Genomic DNA, 19931 nt, shown 5'->3' with positions numbered 1-19931 from the left:
ATCCCACCTTCCCCAGCACCCCAGAGATATGCAGCCTCCTCCCTCAGCTTTTTATCCAGAATACTGTTATTTTATCAACATTTGCTTATTTCTGATCTGATGAAGAAGGGTTACCTTCGAAAGCTAATCAAAAAATGAATTAAGTTAGTCCAATAAAAAAGGTATCATCTTATTTTCTTTTCTGTTTTATTTTATTTCTATTGATTACTTTTAAAAGTTGGCTAACATGGCTACCAAATCACTCTACCCAAAATATGAAACCCTAACAAAAAAAAGAGGGTCCCCCCAGATAGGAGGTATAATTCTGGAAAGCCGATCCTATACATCTGTGTGTTTCAGGCCTGAGTATACTGTTCCCACGGCATTCACTGGACTGAGATGGATCAGTATAATGCTCTGTACTTCAGACTGGTACAGTCACTGCTCTGGGTGATCGCCTTCTCCTTGAATATTCTGAGCCTGAAGCTGGATTTACATATGAGCTTCTATCAGTTTCCAGAAACCCTTGTGGTAATTCTCTTGAGAGTCTCAGAAACCCAAACACTCTCGATTTCCATTCAGAAAATGTGGTAATTACTGCCTTTTCCACATGCAAAATCTGCCAGATGCAGAAATCCATTATTCTTGATCTCATAATGAATTATACTGCCTCGTCAAAATAAATTAAAGCTGTATTATGTACTGCTAAAAAGGAAATACTCACTTCTTAATCCACTTATGCGTTTAATAGACTGAGCTCAGAAAAAAAAAAAGGTATTTTGAAATTGTGTCTGACTTAAGCTAAGGAAAAATGGTAAGGTGGGGTGGGAGGGAAAGGGAGGTACTTGGCAACTCACATGAAACAAAAAAGATTTTTTTTTATTAGTGCTTCTTAGCTGTTTTGCCCCTGCTCCTAAGGAAATGTAGTCAGAAATGATAGAATTCTGTTTAAACAAATACATCTCCAACACTTCATTTTGAAATCTTAAGTCCCATGTGGGGGAGGAGGGCAGGCAAACTTGTCTGTACAGGGCACTGCAATGGCTAAGGTCAGCCCTGATCTTTCCATCCAGAAATTACAATCAATCAAAAAATAAATAAATAAAAACCCACGAAGTAAAGCTTCTTTATCCTGAAGAAAGATAAAAGAAACCAACAAGGGTTGCTCTAGAAGTCACCTCATCCATTGAACTCTCACGAATTTCCATCACATTTCAACTATCAGATGACACTTCCACCAAAGGAAGCTCTCCAGAATCAACAGAATGCTTCTGGGGTGGAGGCACATGTCCCATTTTATGGCATCAGACCTAACTGGGGTTAACTGTAAAATAACATGTCTTAACAGTAACCTACATTGATAAAGGCCCCCTGGGGTGGAGGAGTAGTCTAGTGGTTAGTGCAGCAGACTTTGATCCTGGGGAACTGAGTTCAATTCTCACTGCAGCTCCTTGTGACTGTGGGCAAGTCACTTAACCTTCCATTGCCCCAGGTACAATATAAGTACCTGTATATATGTAAACCACTTTGAATGTAACATGGTAACATAGTAGATGATGGCAGAAAAAGACCTGCACAGTCCATCCAGTCTGCCCAACAAGATAAACTCATATGTGCTACTTTTTGTGTATACCCTACCTTGATTTGTACCTGTCCTCTTCAGGGCACAGACCGTAAATAGTCTGCCCAGCACTATCCCCGCCTCCAAACCACCAGTTCCGCCTCCCACCACCGGCTCTGGCACAGATCGTATAAGTCTGCCCAGAATGTAGTTGCAAAATACCACAGAAAGGTGGTATATCAAGTCCCATTTCCCTTAGGATTAGAGAAAAGCTGTTTGGGATGGTGGCAGGGGTTGGTTCTACATTGTCATAGGATATGGCACCGCGATTAGGAGCGAGGATTTTAGTGGAACTAGCAAAACCGAAAATGGACAAAGCTAATGGAGCCACATGGAATATGTTCTAGAATGTTAAGGAAATTCAGGGTTTTTTTTTTCATTCTTCACAGTTTCTTCCTGCTCCTTTTGCTAGAACTCTGCAATCATTGGCCCTAAATCCAGCCACTAGATGTCACCGTTGTGCAATGATTGTGATGACTCCCCTCTTCTCTCGTAGTACAGTTCCATTCAATATCTTTGTGAGTGATCCTGCAGAAAGGATGTAGTACAGAACGTTTATCTTTTTGCAGATGACCTTAAGATATGCAATAGAGTGGACACCAGTGAGGGGGCAATCTTATAATTACCTATACTGGTGAAAAGTTTATTCATTCCACAAATTTTGCATAATATTCAAAATAGAAATATCTGTATGCCAGCCACATTTTCCTCTTCGCTTCTTTGTGTTTTATTCGGTATTCTTTCTGTGTTCCTATTCTTCTGTATTTCATGAATGTTGCCTCTCTTGCCTTTATTCTTTTAGGGACCCTTTTACTAAGCTGTGGTAAAGGGGGCACTGGGCTAGCGGCGGTGGCTGTTTTTGCCGTGCGCTCAGGCCTTTTTTACCGCAGCAGGTAAAAAGTCTGAAAAAAAAGAAATAGTCATACAGTAAGATTGTACTTACTGCATGGCCATGCGGGGGAGGGAGGGGGGGGGGGGGGGGGGAGAGCACATCACCACCCATTGAGGGGGCGGTAAGGGCTCCCGACCAGGGGCGTAGCCAGACAACAGATTTTGGGTGGGCCTAGGCAAGAAGTGGGTGGGCACCAAGTGTTCTCCCCCCTCCCCCACCAACCAAAAAAATATCTCAGCTGGTGGGATAACACTTCTTTCCACCTTGGCAGTCTGTAGCAAGCACGCGCTAAAAACTGAGAATGTGCAGGTGTCAGTATCATGGAGAGTAGCGTTTTTGTTACCATAGTCTTCAGTAGGCAGAGCTTGGGAACCTCACCAGCTACCACTAAACATGTGCTACTGTTGGGTGGGCCTGAGCCCTAAGTGGGTGGGCCCTGGCCCACCCAGGCCCACCTGTGGCTACGCCACTGCTCCCAACCTAACCTAGTGGTAACTGGCCAGCGCGCGGCACTGCCCAATTACCGCCAGGTAACTCCCTGCTGAAATATTTTTCAAATATTTCTGCTAGTGCCAGAAATGCCAAGCGCTGGGCAGTTCCAGATTGCTGCATGGTAAGCCCGCGGTGGGCTTACTGCTGCTTTGGAGTGGAGGTGTAGCCTAGTGGTTAGTGCAGAGGACTGTGATCCTGGGGAACTGAGTTCAATTCCCACTGCAGCTCCTTGTGACTCTGGGCAAGTCACTTAACCCTCCATTGCCCCTGGTACAAAATAAGTACCTGAATATAATATGTAAACCACTCTGAATGTAGTTGCAAAAACCTCAGAAAGGCAGTATATCAAGCCCCATTTCCCCTTTATAAAAGGGTCCCTTAGCCATTTGTTTGCAGAACCATACTGGTTTCCTTTTTCTCTTGTTTTTCTTTACCTTCCTTACATAAAGGTCTGCTGCCATTTTTATACCTCCTTTCAGCTTGGACCATTGTCTTTCTGCTTCTCTTATTTCCTCCCATCTTGTCAGCTCTTTTACCAGGTTCTCCCCCATTTTACTAAAGTCAGCGGGTGTGAAATACAGGACTTTGCACTCGCTCTTATAATCAAGCCATACTGTGTGAAATCACAACTGTACAGATGGGTATCCACCTAGATCAGTGATGTAGCTACAGGAGGGCCTGGGTGGGCACAGGCCCACCCATTCTTGCCTCAGGCCCACCCAGTCGAGTGGCCCTCAAAGCACCTCACTGGCGGTGCCTCACGCCTCTCTCTCTCACCCTCATGGCAGCTGCCCATCTCTCTCTAAATTACCCACCCCGCCCCCATCTACCTTTAAGCTATCGCTAGCAGCATTTCCTGTAATCAACCTGCACTAGCCTTGCAGGCTTCCCTCTACCGCATCCCGCCTTCGATGACATCATTTCCTGTTTCTTCACTGGTGGAGACGCAGTAGAGGGAAGCCTGCAGGGCTGGCGCAGGCTGCTTACCGGAATCGCTGCCGGCAATGGCTTGGAGGTAGACCGGGGAGGGAGAGGAGCAGAAGCTGGCGGGGGGGGGGGGGGGGGGGGGGGGGGGAGGAAGGAAAAGAGGAATGGATACCAGGCGGGGGGGGGGGGGGGGGGGGGGGGGGGGGGAGGAGTGGGTGCCGGCCGGGGGGAGGGGGGATGAGAAGCATGACAATAGCAGGGGCAGAGGGAAAGTTTAACAAAAAATACCCAGGTTAACTTAGGGCCCACCCAAAATAACAGGTCTGGCTTCGCTCCCGACCTAGAAGATAAACAGGCTTTCACCATTTGAGAGCACTAGATCCAGTATTGCCCCTTCCCTCATGAGTTGCATCACCATTTGTCTAAGCAGAGCACCTTGAAAGACATCCATGATCTCTCTAATTCTACCTGAAGAAATAAGGGATGTGAAGAGACAGCGAACCAAGTTGAAAGGAGCTATAAAAATGGCAACACATCTTTATATAAGGACAGTAAATAAAAGCAAGAGGAAATGGAAACCGACACAGTTCTCCATACAAGTGACTGAAAATATAAAGATAAAAAAGGTAGCATTCATAAAATAAAGAAGAACGCAAGAAAGGGAACCCAGAAAAGAAAACTGCAAAAAAAGATAACAAAGAAAGAAATAAGGATACAGGGCAGGAAGAAGAAAAAATAGCTAAAGATGTAGTGAGTGACAAACGTTTTTCCAGGCGTATCAGAGAAAGGAGGGAAGATAGAAATGGAATTTTAAGACTAAAAGATGCTGAGGACCGTTATGTAGATAGTGAAGAGGAAAACGCAGACATGTTAAATAAATACTTTCGTTCTGTGATCATGGAAGAAAATCCCGGAGAAGGACCACAGTTGGCTGATGAAGGTATATACGGGAATGGAGAAGATACCACACCATGCACTGAAGAAAGTGTTTATCAACAACTTGAAAAAAAGGAAAATGGACAAAGCCATGGGGCCAGATGAGATATATTCCAGGATGTTGAGGGAGCTCAAAGAGGTTCTGGCAGATCTTCTTAATAAATAGTTCCATAGACCAGTGTTTCCCAAACTGTGCGCTGTGGCAAACTCATAGGGTTGCAGCGGAGGGAGATACATAATAAGCGCATGCTGATTGGATGCCTGCTCCTGTGTGCCGGGTCCTGGGTTATTGCATGTTAGATCAAGGAAATTTGTTGGACATAGTCTACTTAGACTTCAGCAAGGCCTTTGATACAGTTCCTCAGTGGAGACTCACGAACAAACTGAGCAACCTGAAGTTAGGACACAAGGTGGTATGAGGAGGGCTGTAAAAAAAAGAAGCATTGGAGTTGGGAGGGAGGGAGGACTATAAAAATAAAAACAGCAGGCTGAAACAGCAGTATGGGAGCTGGGAAGGCTGTAAAAAAGTAGGCTGGAAGTGGGAGGAGGGAGAGCTGAAGCAGCAAGGAGGGGAGGGAGGGCTGGAGAAGAAAAGAGCATGGAGCAAAGTAATACTGGATGGGAGGGAAGAGACAAACAGGGCACAGGGGCAAAACTGGATGGGAGGGGGGGAGAAAGAGAGAGAGGCAATGTTGGTTAAGACTAGGGCCGAAGTTTGATCGCAATTAATCGCATGGCAAAATTTTGTTATCTCGCGATTAAAGGTGAGGCATAGACAGCAGTCCATGGGGGAGGAACACACATAGACTGGGGGGCACGCATTTCCTCTCCCTCACCATCCTCCCGCCATATTAGATATCATACTTCTGCTGGTGGGGATGCCGAAGCCCTGCCAGTTGAAGAAATCCACTGCCAAAGTGGCCTCCTTCCTCCTTGTGCTGCCTCAGGGGTGAGGAAATCAATGGGGTGCCTTGTAAGCATTTATAGGTGAATACTCTTCTGGGCAAAGCTACCCAATGAGTAATTCCCAGGTTCCGTTTACAGGAGTCTGGCTAAACCAACTTCCTAGCTCTGTCCAGGGGTTATAAACGAACCTGGCTGTTCTGGGCCTACATCAGAACTTTTCACAGACTCCTTCTTGACATAGTTGTATACACAGGCTGAGATCAGCAGAGTGAGGCTCACAGGGAAATAGCCCTACAGCCTCCAGCCGCTAGCACTCCCCTGAGCATGCTCAGTTTCACTAAAAGGAGTGTGCAGGACATGAGGGGGAAGAGAAAGCAGGGCATGCAACTTGGCGGAGCCGCAGACTGGTGCTGGACAAGGCTTCAGCTGGTGGAGAGACCTCCGCCAGCAAAACCAGGGGCCCAGAGGAAATTTTGGGGGGGGGGGGCCCAGGCCCCCGTGGCCCTACGTAGCTACACCACTGCTGCAGCACATACATATCTAGCCACTTTAATGGGCAGACTAGATGTACCATACTGGTTTTTATCTGCTGTCATTTACTATGTATGTGACCTCCCCCTGAAAGTGCCCCTGCTTTAGGGCGGTGGGAGGGAGGATTTTCAGGGAAGTTACTAAGGCCACAAGGGCATTGTGTGTGTTAATGCTGCTAAGGATTAACACAGGATTAACAGCCTGAAGGGTGGACTTGGGAGGGGGTCAGCCCTATTGGGAGGGCCAGGAGTTAAGAGCAAAGTTTGTGAGGAGAACATGGTCTTTGGTTGCCCATCCCCGCTGAGACCCAAGTACCGAGGGGGAATTCCTGGACTTAAGGGGGAGGACTTCCGTGACATCCAGTGGAGTTCCCGATTTGGGAACGAAAAGGAGTGCCTGGGGAAAAGATCGCCCTGGACAGGAGTGGGAGTGGGGCAGGCCTCACTTCTGGCAGGACATTCATTTCGTACTCGGAGGAATCCTGATCTAGGATGGGACAGAAGTACAAGAGAAAACCGTGCAGGAGATGATCAATGACTGTATTTGTTTTGGCGATCTGGAGAAGATTATGTCTGAAGCCGACCTAGACTTATTATACACCCTGACTGTCCATATCAATTTGTGGTTTTGAACTGTTTTCAGAGTTGTTATTAAGTAAAGCCAGTTGACGTTTAAGCCAACAACTTCTGCCTGTTTTTGAATGAGACTGGACTTAAAAGTGCCCAGAGAAAAACTACTCTTCGGCTTTCCATGATTTAGCCCAACCCCGGTCTGTGCCCAGCTCGACTGAAGTACAATCTGTTTTTGTAAGCCTTGGTCCTGGGTACTTGACCTGGGGGGCTTAGACTGAGGGGCAAGCCAGGGTTCCATGTAGCTATGTACACTGGAGCCCCAGGGGATGCGTTACATCTTGCTCCCAAAGAAGGGGATCGCACAATGCATCTAATGCAGGCCTGCTGGAGGGGTCCGACACCCCTGGATTACACTATAACCTGAAAGACAAACCTGGGGAAGGTGCAACGTGGGTTGAATCTGTCACCAGAAGGATATTTACTCAGCTATGAAAGAGATTCATTCCTCACGAGCCAGAAACTGCTCAGATGTCTTCCCTGGTAGGAAGCTGTGCTCTTACCTTGAAACTGATTGACCTGTGGCACTGTGTACGGATTCCTCTGCTGTGGGAGATGATGCCGGGGCAGATGTGGCTGCTGCTGCTGCTGTTGCATTTGCTGCAAAGAGATGCAGGTCAGTGGAAAGAGAATGGAAAACCAGAAGAGAGAGAGAGAGAGAATTAAATTCATCATCATGGTAAGTTGTAAGTTACAGCTAAAATACTCTTTACTTTTGTGGGCCTGTTTCTGAAAAGAAGGAAGCTGTCTATGGCCACCCTCACCTCCCCTTGCCACTTTCCCCCACATATCCACAGTATTTCCTGCTAACCACACAGGAGCTCAGCTGTTATCACAAACCAAATGATCATAAGTACCAGGCTGGCTTAAGACAATGCTAGTTTTGCATGTGGAAGCTGACGCTCTTGCTTCCTGTCTGGTCAAGATGATCACGCTGCCTGGAGTCCTTACCTCAGGTTTTCTATATTGTGTGAATCTTTACTTGACACTTGGACCATAGGCCCAGGGACTCTTATTTTAGAAACAATTGACCTCTATGGGATTGGTCTACTTAAACTTGAACGGGGAAGCATACCATTACCTAGACTTAATACTGGAGAATTGGTACACTTTTGGCTGATCTCGTATAAGATCCTAGATAGACATTCCCAAGAATAACTTAAGAGCCACACTGGGCAACCAGGCCTTAGGTTTACTATCACACTGAAAATCAAAGCGTATTCCATAACAATGCGCATAACTTAGTTAACAAGCTAATCTGTGCTAACTGGATATTAACAAGCAATTATCAGCACTAATTGGCATTAATTAGAATTTATATGCACTACTGTCTAAGTCAGGGGTAGGCAACTCCAGTCCTCGAGAGCCGCAGGCAGGTCAGGTTTTCAGGATATTCACAATGAATATGCAGGAGATAGATTTGCATACCATGGAGGCAGTGTATGCAAATCAAGTTCATGCATATTCATTGTGGATATCCTGAAAACCTGAGCTGCCTGCGGCTCTCGAGGACCGGAGTTGCCTACCCCTGGTCTAAGTGTATTCTGTAACATGGTGCGCATAAATTATACGTCACATACTTGAAAAGTGGGCGTGGAATGGGCAGATCACAGACATTTCTAAAATCTATATGCGTTATTACAGAACACACCCACTCCGTGCCTAATTTAGGCCGGTGGCGTAGCTATGTGGGGCCAAGGGGGCCTGGGCCCCCGTAGGTTTGGCCCTGGACCCCCCTGGCGACGACCCTCTTGACCTCCCCTCCCGCCGTCAACCCTCCCCCACCGCCTACCTTTGCTGGCGGGGGACCCCAACCCCCGCCAGCCGAGGTCCTCTTCTTCCGGCGCAAGGCTTCGTTCTGTTTCTGACGTCCTCAGACCACTGCACTGACCCAACCCCCGCCAGCCGAGGTCCTCTTCTTCCGGCGCAAGGCTTCGTTCTGTTTCTGTCCAGGGCGTCAGACTCACAGAAACAGAATGAAGCCTTGCGCCGGAAGAAGAGGACCTTGGCTGGCGGAGGTTGGGTCAGTGCAGTGGTCTGAGGACGTTGTACGTGCAGGACGTCAGATTCAGAAACAGAACAAAGCCTTGCGCCGGAAAAAGAGGACCTCGGCTGGCGGGGTCCCCTGCCAGCAAAGGTAGGCGATGGTGGCGGAGGGTTGGCGGCGGGAGGGGAGTCAAGAGGGTCGTTGGCAGGGGGGAGGGTCAAAGTTGTTGGTGATGGTGGCGACGCCGGGGGGGGGGGGGGGGGGCTACATTGTGCCCCATCACCTCGGGCTCTGGACCCCCCTCCTGCTGGTCTGGCTACACCCCTGATTTAGGCATCAGGATTTACACCAGGTTTTAGTTGGAGTAATTGACCGTGACTACATTGAGTTGAATGGACCTGCGCTCAGTGTATTCTGTAAACCACGTGGAAATTTAAGCCTATTCTATAAAATTTAGAAGTACTTTAGAGAATACGCCTAGGCGTATTTTTTTTCCCGCACGGAATTTTCAGGCACCATATATAGAATCTAGCCTTGTGCTCCTACCCCTGGATTCTATTTATCGTGCTGAGATTTCCGCGCACTACTGTCTTAAGCGTATTCTGTAATGCGGTGTGCATAAATTCTAAGTCGCATAGTTGAAAGGTGGGCGTGGAATGGGCGGGTCATGGGCGTTTCTAAAATCTATGCGCGTTGTTATAGAATACACCCAACTCCACGCCTAATTTAGGCGTCAGGATTCACACTAGGTTTTAGCTGCTGTAATTGATCGTGACTAAATTTAGTTGCGTGGACCTGCGCTCAGCATATTCTATATACCGCGCAGAAATTTTGGCTTATTCTATAAAGTACGCCTAAATTAACTGGCTATCTTTACTACTACTAATCATTTCTATAGTGCTACTAGATGTACAAAGTGCTGTACACATTATATGCAGATACTTTCTCGTTCCCTAGAGGGCTCATATAATCTAAGTCTTTGTACCTAGGGGCAATGGAGGGTTAAGTGACTTGACCAAGGTCACAAGGAGCAGTAGTGGGAATCAAACCCAGGATGCCAGGATCAAAGCCTGCTGCACTAACCATTAGGCCACTCCTCCACTCATATTAGCCCTTAGCTGGCTGATTAAGTAGCACTGATTATCGGACAGACTGTCTACATCTGAATTTTCTATAATACAAAATTTTGGTTTCCTATATTTGATGGTCCATAACCATATGAAAAGTATATATGTATACATATATTTGTAATTAGAGTTTTTCTCTAATGGACTTATTTCTTTCAATATTTCCTTGCCTTTATGAAACATACAAGGCAGAATATTTTCTATTCATACGGTGTTGTTGACCTACAAGAAAAATCCCATACTCATGATATTTCTGACCCAAGAAGTGTACTTTTAGCAATGGGAAGCTAGAGTGACTTGCTTCAGGTCACACAGCGGAAACGTAAGCCTGGGCTCCAGACACTGTGGCTATGACCTATTAGAACATTAGCCCTACAGATGTTTGAATTTAATAAAGCCACAAATGACAGCATTCCTCAACTTCCTTTGACCTTTCATGGGCCTAATCCTGCTGATGTCTCCTCATGGCTTTGAAAACATGAAATATAGGTTACATATGTCAAACCCAATAACTCTAATATCTTTACTTTGTTGGCTTCACAAAACTAAGAAGTGAGGAAAGCAGGCACAGCATGGCTCAGAGCATTCTTGTCAACCCTTCTGAATGTGTGTGTGTTTTTTGTTTCTGTTTGGGTGTGTGTGTGTATGTATGTTTGTGTGTTGGTAAGACATAGGTTACAGTATGTGAAACCTAATAATTCTAATTTCTTTACTTTGTTTGTTTCACAAAACTAAAACTGGAAATGAAGACCTCCATGATGAGTCTAAAAGACTTCCTCTCCCAACCATGCCTTGCCTGAAATGAAAAAGTGGGCTGTAGACCTAGCTGTCACAAAGGACTGTTTTCAGTACTGTGTCTACCTGCCCCGGGGCTATGAGCTGCTTTGTAGTATCCAGGGGCATAGGCAGACCTCGAGGGGGGGGGGGGGGCAGAGTCCAAGGTGTGTGTGTGTGGGGGGGGGGGGGGGGGGGGGGGGAATTTCGGCCCTCCTGCCGCCGCCTCTGCCTCCCCGCCACCACTGGAAGTGGAGTCCCCAACCCCCGCCAGCTAAAGCATTTTCCCCATGCTGGTCTTACATTACTGGCTCCCTGTCCCGCTTTCAGCGCCGTGCATGCACGCATGTTCAAATTCATTAGAACGAGCGTGCATGGTGCTGAAAAACAGGACAGGGTGCCAGCAATGTAACACCAGAGCGGGACAGACACCTTGGCTGGCGGGGGTTGGGGAACCCCGCCAGCCAAACCAGGGGCCCCAGAGCCAGTCTGAGGGGTCCAGGCCCCCGTGGTTCCCCGTAGCTACGCCACTGATAGTTATCTCCAGTTGAGGGAGTAGAAAACAACCTGGGAATCAACCCAGGTCCTGTGGGCTAGCTCATTTAAAAAAAAAAAAATGTTTGCTAGCACCTTGTGAAGGGACATACCTGCTCTGCCAGGATCTGCTGCTGCTGCCTGTGTTCCCGGAGGAACTGCTGCTTCTGCTGCTCCATGGCTTGCAGCTGGGCCCTTTGCTCAATCAGCATCTGCTTCATTATGGCAGCCTGTGGCTGGTTTGCCAGATATCCAGGGGTTCCAGGATCTGCACCTTGCACCATGTTCCCAGAGACGGGCACAGAAGGCTGCATAGGTCCGGAGGGCCGAGACATCACCGCTTGGTTCTGATCCTGTTCAGAGAAAGAAAGATCCTCAGTGCTCCATTTCCTTAACATTAGAAAATAAGAAAAGAAAGCTAGAAGGCAAGAGGCATGCAGGACAAGGCCACCGCCTAGGATTGGAAATAACGAGCCTGATATTCAGCTTGCAACAATCAGCGTTTTGCTGACCCTCACTGGCGTTATAAACACAAATTCAATGCCAGGCAACGTCCAGGCTCTTGCGATGGAGCCGACAAAAACATTGGGGCCCTTTTACTAAGGTGCACTGAAAAATGGTGTAGGCGCTTGTTTTGGACGCACACAGGTCCATTGTTCAGAACGCCTTCTAAAAAAGGCCTTTTTTTGTCGCTGAAAATGGATGTGGGGCAAAATGAAAACCAGCGCGCGTCCATTTTCAGCCTGAGACCTTACCGCCACCTATAGACTTAGCGGAAAGGTCTCACACGTTAACTGGGCGGTAATCATCAGCACACGTCCAGTCGCCAGGTAAACGCCACGCAGTAGAGAATTTCTATCACGTGCTTTGGATGCGCATCGAAAATGGAATTACCACCCGGGGCACGCGGTAGCTGGGCGGCAGTTCCAATTTGACGCACGTTAGATGCGCGTAGGCGCCTATGCGCCTTAGTAAAAGGGCCCCATCGTTGGTTAAGTGCAATATTCAGCACTTAACTGGCTAGGACGAACCACATAAAGATAGGACTGACTTTTATGTCCAGTTTATTTTATTTATTTATTTGTAGCATTTGTATCCCACATTTTCCCACCTTTTTGCAGGCTCAATGTGGCTTACATTTGCTGTAATGGTGGTTGCCATTTACGGGTACCAGAATCACAAATGGTATTGCATTATGGTGCATACATACATGGTAACATAATATATATGGAACAGATAGATCATGGTATATATATATACCATGTGTATACATGCATGGTAAAGAAGAATACATTATGGTATTGCTTGAAGGTTCCTGAGTAATAAATTGGATTGTAATATACATTAGGTAATCAACTATAGAAAAACTCTATTCAACATAAGGTTTAAAGTGGTAGTGCTTGATCATTAATAGCAGAGTGTTTAATCAGTCAAGTGATAAAAGTTCATTTTTGCTGAATACTGGCACTTAACCAGCCAAGTGCTGACTCCGCCCCCATAATAGCCGGTTTCAAGTTGGGCGCTAACTGGACATTTTCCTCAGCATTAACCGGTTAAGAGCCTCTAATATGACCGGCTAGATCGCTTTGAATATCAACCCCCAACATTTCTGCAGTACAGGTCTGCTCTTGCCATCAGAAGACAGATGCAGAGGGAGATAATCTAGGAGAGCCACCCTTAAAGTAGTTAAGCTCTGGAACGAGAACCCTACTGAAACATAAAGGACAACGTCCAGTTTCTTAGGAAACTAGACTTTGAGCTCGTAAAAACGGGCTATTATAGGAAGGGGGGGGGGGTTGAAAGGCCCGCCCCCACCGCCGAGTTCGCTGCTGCCCCTCCCCCTCCGAGTTCGCGCCCCCCCCCACCGAGCCGTCACCACCCACCTTCCACCCGGCCGGGCCCTCGCTCCGCTATTGAAACAGCGAGGGTCCGGGAACGCAGCACTGAGCTCTGCTGAGCTGCCGACGTCGGCCTTCGTTCTTCTTCTCTGCCTGTCCCGCCCTCGTGTGACGTAACGTCGTCGAGGGCGGGACAGAGGCAGAGAAGAAGAAGGAAGGGCGATGTCGGCAGCTCAGCAGAACTCAGTGCTGCGTTCCCGGACCCTCGCTGTTTCAATAGTGGAGCGAGGGCCCGACCGGGTAGAAGGTGGGTGGCGGCAGCGACTCGGGGGGGGGGAGCGTTAGACGGCGGTGTCCCTCCCTCAGCAATGCGCAGTACAGACCCTCTGTGTTCCGCCCCCCGTCATCACGTATTGACGTGGGGGCGGGGCAGAGAAGGTCTCTACTGCGCATTTGCGAGTGAGTACGGTCACTCGCCGTTTATATGTTTGATGACCTCCTGGACCTCTCTCCTTAGAAAGGGAACAATTACCTCCCCACCCCCACCACCTGTCTCTCCCAAAAATCATTGCAACCTCATCAGTGATCCCTCTTTAAGCCAGGGTAAGCAGGACTGATTGAGTTAAAGGATCTCCAGATGGGACCTGATGGTATATTTTTTTTTGTTAGCCGAAAACTCAACAAGGAAAAAACACACAGTCTCATCCTCTCATCTCAACACAGCACAGACAACCCCACAATCATCAACACCCCAGACAACACCCTCCCTATCTCAGACAGCCTGAAAATCATCCGCGTTACAATGGACCGCAACTTAACACTAGAGAGCCAAGTGATATCCATGACAAAGAAAATGTTCCACTCAATGTGGAAGCTCAAACGTATGAAACAATTCTTCCCGAGGGAAACATTTCGCAACCTGGTACAATCAATGATATTAAGCCATGTAGACTACTGCAATAGAATTTATGCAGGTTGTAAAGAACAAAGAAACTTCAGACCGCTCAAAGCAGCCAGGCTTATCTTCGGAAAAATGTGATTTGAAAGTGCAAAACCCCTCCGCGAAAAACTACATTGGCTCCCGATCAAAGAACGCATTGCTTTCAAGGTCTGCACCCTGGTTCACAAAATCATCTACGGTGAAGCCCCGGGATATATGACAGACTTGATCGACCTACCAACTAGAAACACATCTGAATCAACACGAACGTACCTAAATCTGAACTACCCAAGCTGCAAAGGACTCAAATACAAATCAACCTACGCATCCAGTTTTTCCTACACAGGCACACAATTGTGGAACGCATTACCAAGAACCTTGAAATCTACGTACGACCACCTAAACTTCCGGAAAACACTAAAAACCAACCTGTTTAAAAAGGCATACCCTACCGATCCAACTTAAATGCCTGAAGTCTCGGTGGCCATTTTGAATCTCGCCGAGACAGTCAGGCAGCATACAGGAGGACGGAGAGCAGCGCGCTGGGCAGGAAAGAGGGGGCTCTTTCCTGCCCCGACGTCACTAGACCACCAGGGAACATCGCGTGACGTGAGTAGGGGAGGGCGATCCCGAACTCGGACAAGACGCACCGGAGCACCTAGGTTTTAGAGGAGGGAAAAAGGAAAAATTTTTTTTTTCCTATTTCCCTCCTCTAAAACCTAGGTGCGTCTTATGGTCCGGTGCGTCTTATAGTCCGAAAAATACGGTACTTTCTGTACAAGCGTGTTTTGCTTGGTATGTAATAATTAAAAATTATTTAAAAAAAAAGTATTTTCATGTAATTTCACAGGGTGTCCCAGGATTTAGTAGACCTCAATCATATCTCCCCTCATCTGTCTCTTTTCCAAGCTGAAGAGCCCTAACCTCTTTAGCCTTTCCTCATATGAGAGGAGGTCCATCCCCGTTCAGTTAGTGCATAAGTTAGTCCACTGCAGTGCCCCCTAGTGTGCCCGGTTGGTGTCCTGGCATGTCAGGGGGACCAGTGCACTACGAATGCTGGGTCCTCCCACAACCAAATGAGTTGGATTTGGTCATTTTTGAGATGGGCGTCCTCCGTTTCCATTATGGCCGAAAACTGGGGACGACCATCTCTAAGCTGAAATTGGGTGGCGGGGTGAAGAGGGGTTGGTGGTTGAGAGGCTAGGATAGGGGAGGGCAGACTTATATGGGGTCTGTGCCGGAGCTGGTGATGGGAGGCGGGACTGGTGGTTGGGAGGCGGGAAATACTGCTGGACAGACTTATACGGTCTGTGCCCTGAAAAAGACAGGTACAAATCAAGGTAAGGTATACACATATGAGTTTATCGTGGGCAGACTAGATGGACCGTGCAGGTCTTTTTCTGCCGTCATCTACTATGTTACTACTATGCTACTATGACTATCTCAACATTTATGTCGACCATCTCTAAGGTACCTTTTTTACCCTTAAGAATCATTTATTTTACAGGCCGGATTCCAGGACCCTTTCGTTTGTTTCTTCCCCGGCACATCCTTCCTTTAACAGTGCTTCAGAAAAGCAGATGTTCAGCTGCAGCAGCACAAGACAGGCAAGTGCCCACACCATTCTGCGTCTGTGCCAGCAGATGGCGCTCTTAGCCTGACACTCCACCACCATGTTCCTGGCATGGTGGCTGTTCCTAGCTCAGCAGGAGAGGTTTTCTTCTTTTGCTCTTCTTTCCTGCTTGTTCTCTTTTTTTCTCTCTCTCTCTCTCCCTCTCCCACACTTACAGATGGCTTAATCGTGACTACAGTTCCTCCCCCAGCCCCTGCAACCCCCTCAGTACGTATAATGCTGCTAAGGAACAGCCAGGCAGTCAAGTGTGACAGCATAGAGCAGGCAGGTAGCCTGGCAACTGAGAGCAGAAGACCGAACAGATGGGGATGGTGCAGCAGGATGGACATCACACACACACACACACACACACACAATCTCAGGCAATCCAGGAATTCCCTGGATTTCTCAGGCCTGTCTTCTTCCGAATAAGCTCGGCCACTGTCCTGCATCGTCTGGCTTGTGTGATGACAGTGATTATTATTTCCAGCATGCCTCTGTCTTCTTGGTTGCAATTTCTTCTCAAAGCCCTTATTGACAGTCTTGTAGGACGTGCAACATGTGTTTGGGGGGGGGGGGGGGCGGAGGGTGATCAAGCTTCAGGGCATGTGCTCTGCACTCCTACGTTCATTAGTAAAGAGGGGGTTTCCAAAGCCTCCAGTTTGGAAATTAAAACGGCAGGCTTCCACTTAACAAATCCAGCGTGGGAGTACAGTCACTGGCACGTCTCAGCACTTAACCATTCTAAGTTCTACGGTGAGGAAGAGTGGAATTGATATGGGGAAGATTTAGGTAACAGTTATCAAGTGGGTTTGTTTGTAAACTTGACTACAACTTGATGTTTAAGAGATATGCAGAAGAAAAAAGAATCAGAGATGAGCATCTTAGAGCACCAGGGAAACACAGTTCATATCCCATTGCTGCTGATTGTGATCTTGGGCAGGTCACTTACAATGGAAGTTTGTACTGTCCTGAGGCAACAGAAGGTTAAGCCCTCAGGAGACAGGAAAATACCTACTGTATTTGAAGGTAACTCACCTTGAGCTACAATTGAAAAGGAATGAGCTAAATTCAAATAATAAATGTTACAGTATCTCCAGATTTCTCTATAGTCAGTTTATCTGGAAGTAACTGCAAAGCAAGGGCCAACAAAGCAACGGACTTCCAAAATCATCGCTTTCTTCGTTTCAAATCTAGATTGAACTTATTTTGGCTTCCAAATATGTAAGAGTACTTCTGAGGTACACAGGCCATCTAAAACTGTTGTGGACCTCTCAGATCAGGGGGGCCGAGGACACCCCAGAGGCTGGTGTACAATTTCAGGCCAAAACTATATAACTCTCCCAACACACAACCGAACAAAGGGTTCCCTAATGACAGGCTTTAATACTAAAAAGTAATATCACATAGGCACAGTAAAGTCACAGAAAAAATATAGCAGAGAGCTAAATCCCATTAATTTTTATTATTTATAACCCGTCTGTCTCCAAAATTGTACAAATCTCTATATATAAAAGGCACCATCAACGTTCTATGAAGCCTCCAGCCGGAAGTGTGAAGGGGGAGAGATAGCCGGTTTCCCCATGAGTGTCTGCCCCACCCTCGCTCTCTCTGTAACACAAACAGTGAAGGAAAACACAGCAAAGCACGAAATCAAATCGCTCTCTCTGTAACAGTGAAGGACTCAGAGGGGGGAGGGGAGAGAGGGCAGAAGCCCTCACTATCTCATCACTATAACACAAACACAGCAGGAAACTTAACTCTGAAGGACTCGACTCCGAGGGGGGAGGGGACAGACAGCACAGGGGAAGGGAGAGAGGGCAGAGGGCAGGGACACACACACTCCCACATGCACACAGAAGAAAACCTTGCTAGCCCCCGTTTCATTTGCATCAGAAACGGGGCTTTTTTTACTAGTATATACATAAGAGACCAGACGAATACTGTGAAATAGTTGCAAAAATTGTCAAAGGTTTTTAAGGATTTTTTTTTTACCCTACACAGTTTTCTCCACTCCACTCTTAAAGGTCTTTTACTTTCACACTAGAGAATGACACAGGGACACGCGGTTAACCAGGGGGACAGAGCCTACTGGGATAGGGTGGGGATGGGGATAGAGCCCGTGGACACGGGGACAAACTTTGTCCCCATCCTCAATGCAGACGACAATGTTTTTTGTTTTTTAAACAAGCAAAAGTGCTGGCCAAAAGCAGGGGCACGGAAGGAAGGAGAGGTCTGCCGCTGCTTGCATCGAAGGTGAGGGAGGCGAGGCGCTTAAAGGTTACTTCAGAGGGCCCGGGGGTGGAGAGAGGGCCTGGCCCAGCGACCTCGGGTGGAGGGGGGGCCCGGTGACCTTGGGTGGGGGCGGCCTTGTCCCGGGCCCGGCCCAGTCTCTCGGCGGCCCTGGCCAAAACTGTCCCTGTGGGCTCTATTCTCATCTGCAAAAGCCTCGAACACTTATGATTTTATATTTTAATCTTTTTATTAAAGTATAAAAAGGAACAATATGCTGTGCGACTGTTATGTATAAATTACAAATAGAAAACAATAATAACAATGAGCAACCATAATAAACCCTCCCACCACCATCACCCTCTACCCTTCCAACCCCAGCAATAGCTGATTTCTACTACCCCAAGGAATCCTAACCCACCCTGTTAATGTCCAGGGCTACAAATACAACCCATTCTGTATGCCCTAGAGGGGAGAAATATGCCCTATGAAGCACTGTTATGATTTTTTTAAATCTTTGGATGAATAAGAAGTCATCAACGATCTCAGGATTCAGTCTAGCTCTCCTGTCCTTCCTGCAATAGAAGATGTCTTCTCAGAAGATGTGCTGGCAGCAGGATGTACAGGATCCCTCATGCAAATTTTGCTAGCTGTGGCCAGATGTTTGCTTGTTTTCCCCAAAAAATCAAAACATTGTCTGCATCAATCAAACATAAACAACAGTCCAGTTCATTAACGGGCTTCATAATAGAAAGTGACACGGGGACAAAGTTTGTCCCCTTCCTCGGGGGCTCTGTCCCCATCCCTGCTCCGTGGGATCTGTCCCAGTCCCTGCAGGATCTGTCCCCGCCCCATCCCCGTGGGCTCTGTCCCCATCTCTGTGTCATTCTCTAGTCCTGGGCATAGGTTATGTCCCATAATTCCTTCCTCGATCTCTTGGTAGGCAAACAGATCTTCTGTGCTACGATCACCCTTCTTTCCTGGCTTTGTGTTCCCTGGTGCTTCCCTTTTTTTTAGGCTCAGGCAGGTCAGGCAACACTCTTGACGTGGGTCCTACCTCCTACCTCTTTCATGGGCCGATGCTCAGAATGTAATGCTAGCGCTAGACTGATCAGTGCTGGACTAGGACCGGTGTTAATCTACGCAGAAAGTTCAGAGGACTCTAGCGGGGGGGAAACAATGTGCGTGCCAAAGATTAGCACAAATGGTATAAAGTGGTGATGTTTTGATGTACTTGCATTGAACCGAATAAAGATGACTTTAAAAGAAATAATAATAATAATTAAAAAATAAATGTAGTCGAATGGCTGTTAATGAAGTCATTTCCTATTTCCTCCCTATGCTCAGAGAACAGCGCATAAAACAAAACCGCCCTTAAATCTGAAAACCTAATGCCAGCTTGGGGTGTTTGAAGAGAGGCCCTTAAATCTGAAAACCTAATGCCGGGTTTTATTTTTATTTGGAAGCAGAAGAAAGCCTGTAAGCGCTGGTAGTGAGAGACGAATGTGTGTGAGTCAGAGCAAACCCAAGTGAAAGTACACATTGGCGCCTGTTTTCTGCACTTAAATATAAGCCTTTCAGATGAAAACATTTTTTGAAGCTTATATTTAAAGGCACAGAACGGCACTGATGTGTGCTTTGCCTCTGGGTTTGCCTGGCACATGCATACAAGAGCTCTGCTTACCACATAGTAACATAGTAGATGACGGCAGAAAAAAGACCTGCACGGTCCATCCAGTCTGCCCAACAAGATAACTCATATTTGCTACTTTCTGTGTATACCCTACCTTGATTTGTACCTGTGCTCTTCAGGGCACAGATTGTATAAGTCTGCCCCGCACTATCCCCGCCTCCCAACCACCAGCCCCGCCTCCCGCCCCTGGCTCTGGCACAGACTGTATAAGTCTGCCCAGCACTATCCCCGCCTCCCAACCACCAGTCCCGCCTCCCACCACCGGCTCTGGCACAGACTGT

At 47.4% G+C, this 19931-nt stretch overlaps 1 protein-coding gene across 1 annotated transcript in view; it reads right to left on the bottom strand.

Annotated features, from left to right (window-relative positions):
* Window positions 1-19931, bottom strand: part of MAML3 (mastermind like transcriptional coactivator 3) — a 978339-nt gene that overhangs the window by 9932 nt on the left and 948476 nt on the right. The window contains exons 3-4 of the mRNA XM_030191709.1: window positions 11449-11688; window positions 7417-7513 (exon numbers count right to left, since the gene is read on the bottom strand). Of these exons, the coding sequence (XP_030047569.1) occupies window positions 7417-7513; window positions 11449-11688 (337 nt within the window). The remainder of the gene's footprint in view (window positions 1-7416; window positions 7514-11448; window positions 11689-19931) is intronic.

Source organism: Microcaecilia unicolor, chromosome 2 (assembly GCF_901765095.1).
Source record: "Microcaecilia unicolor chromosome 2, aMicUni1.1, whole genome shotgun sequence".
Lineage (NCBI taxonomy): Eukaryota > Metazoa > Chordata > Amphibia > Gymnophiona > Siphonopidae > Microcaecilia > Microcaecilia unicolor.
The sequence above is the reverse complement of the archived record's forward strand: the minus strand, read 5'-3'. Positions and strand labels throughout refer to the sequence as shown.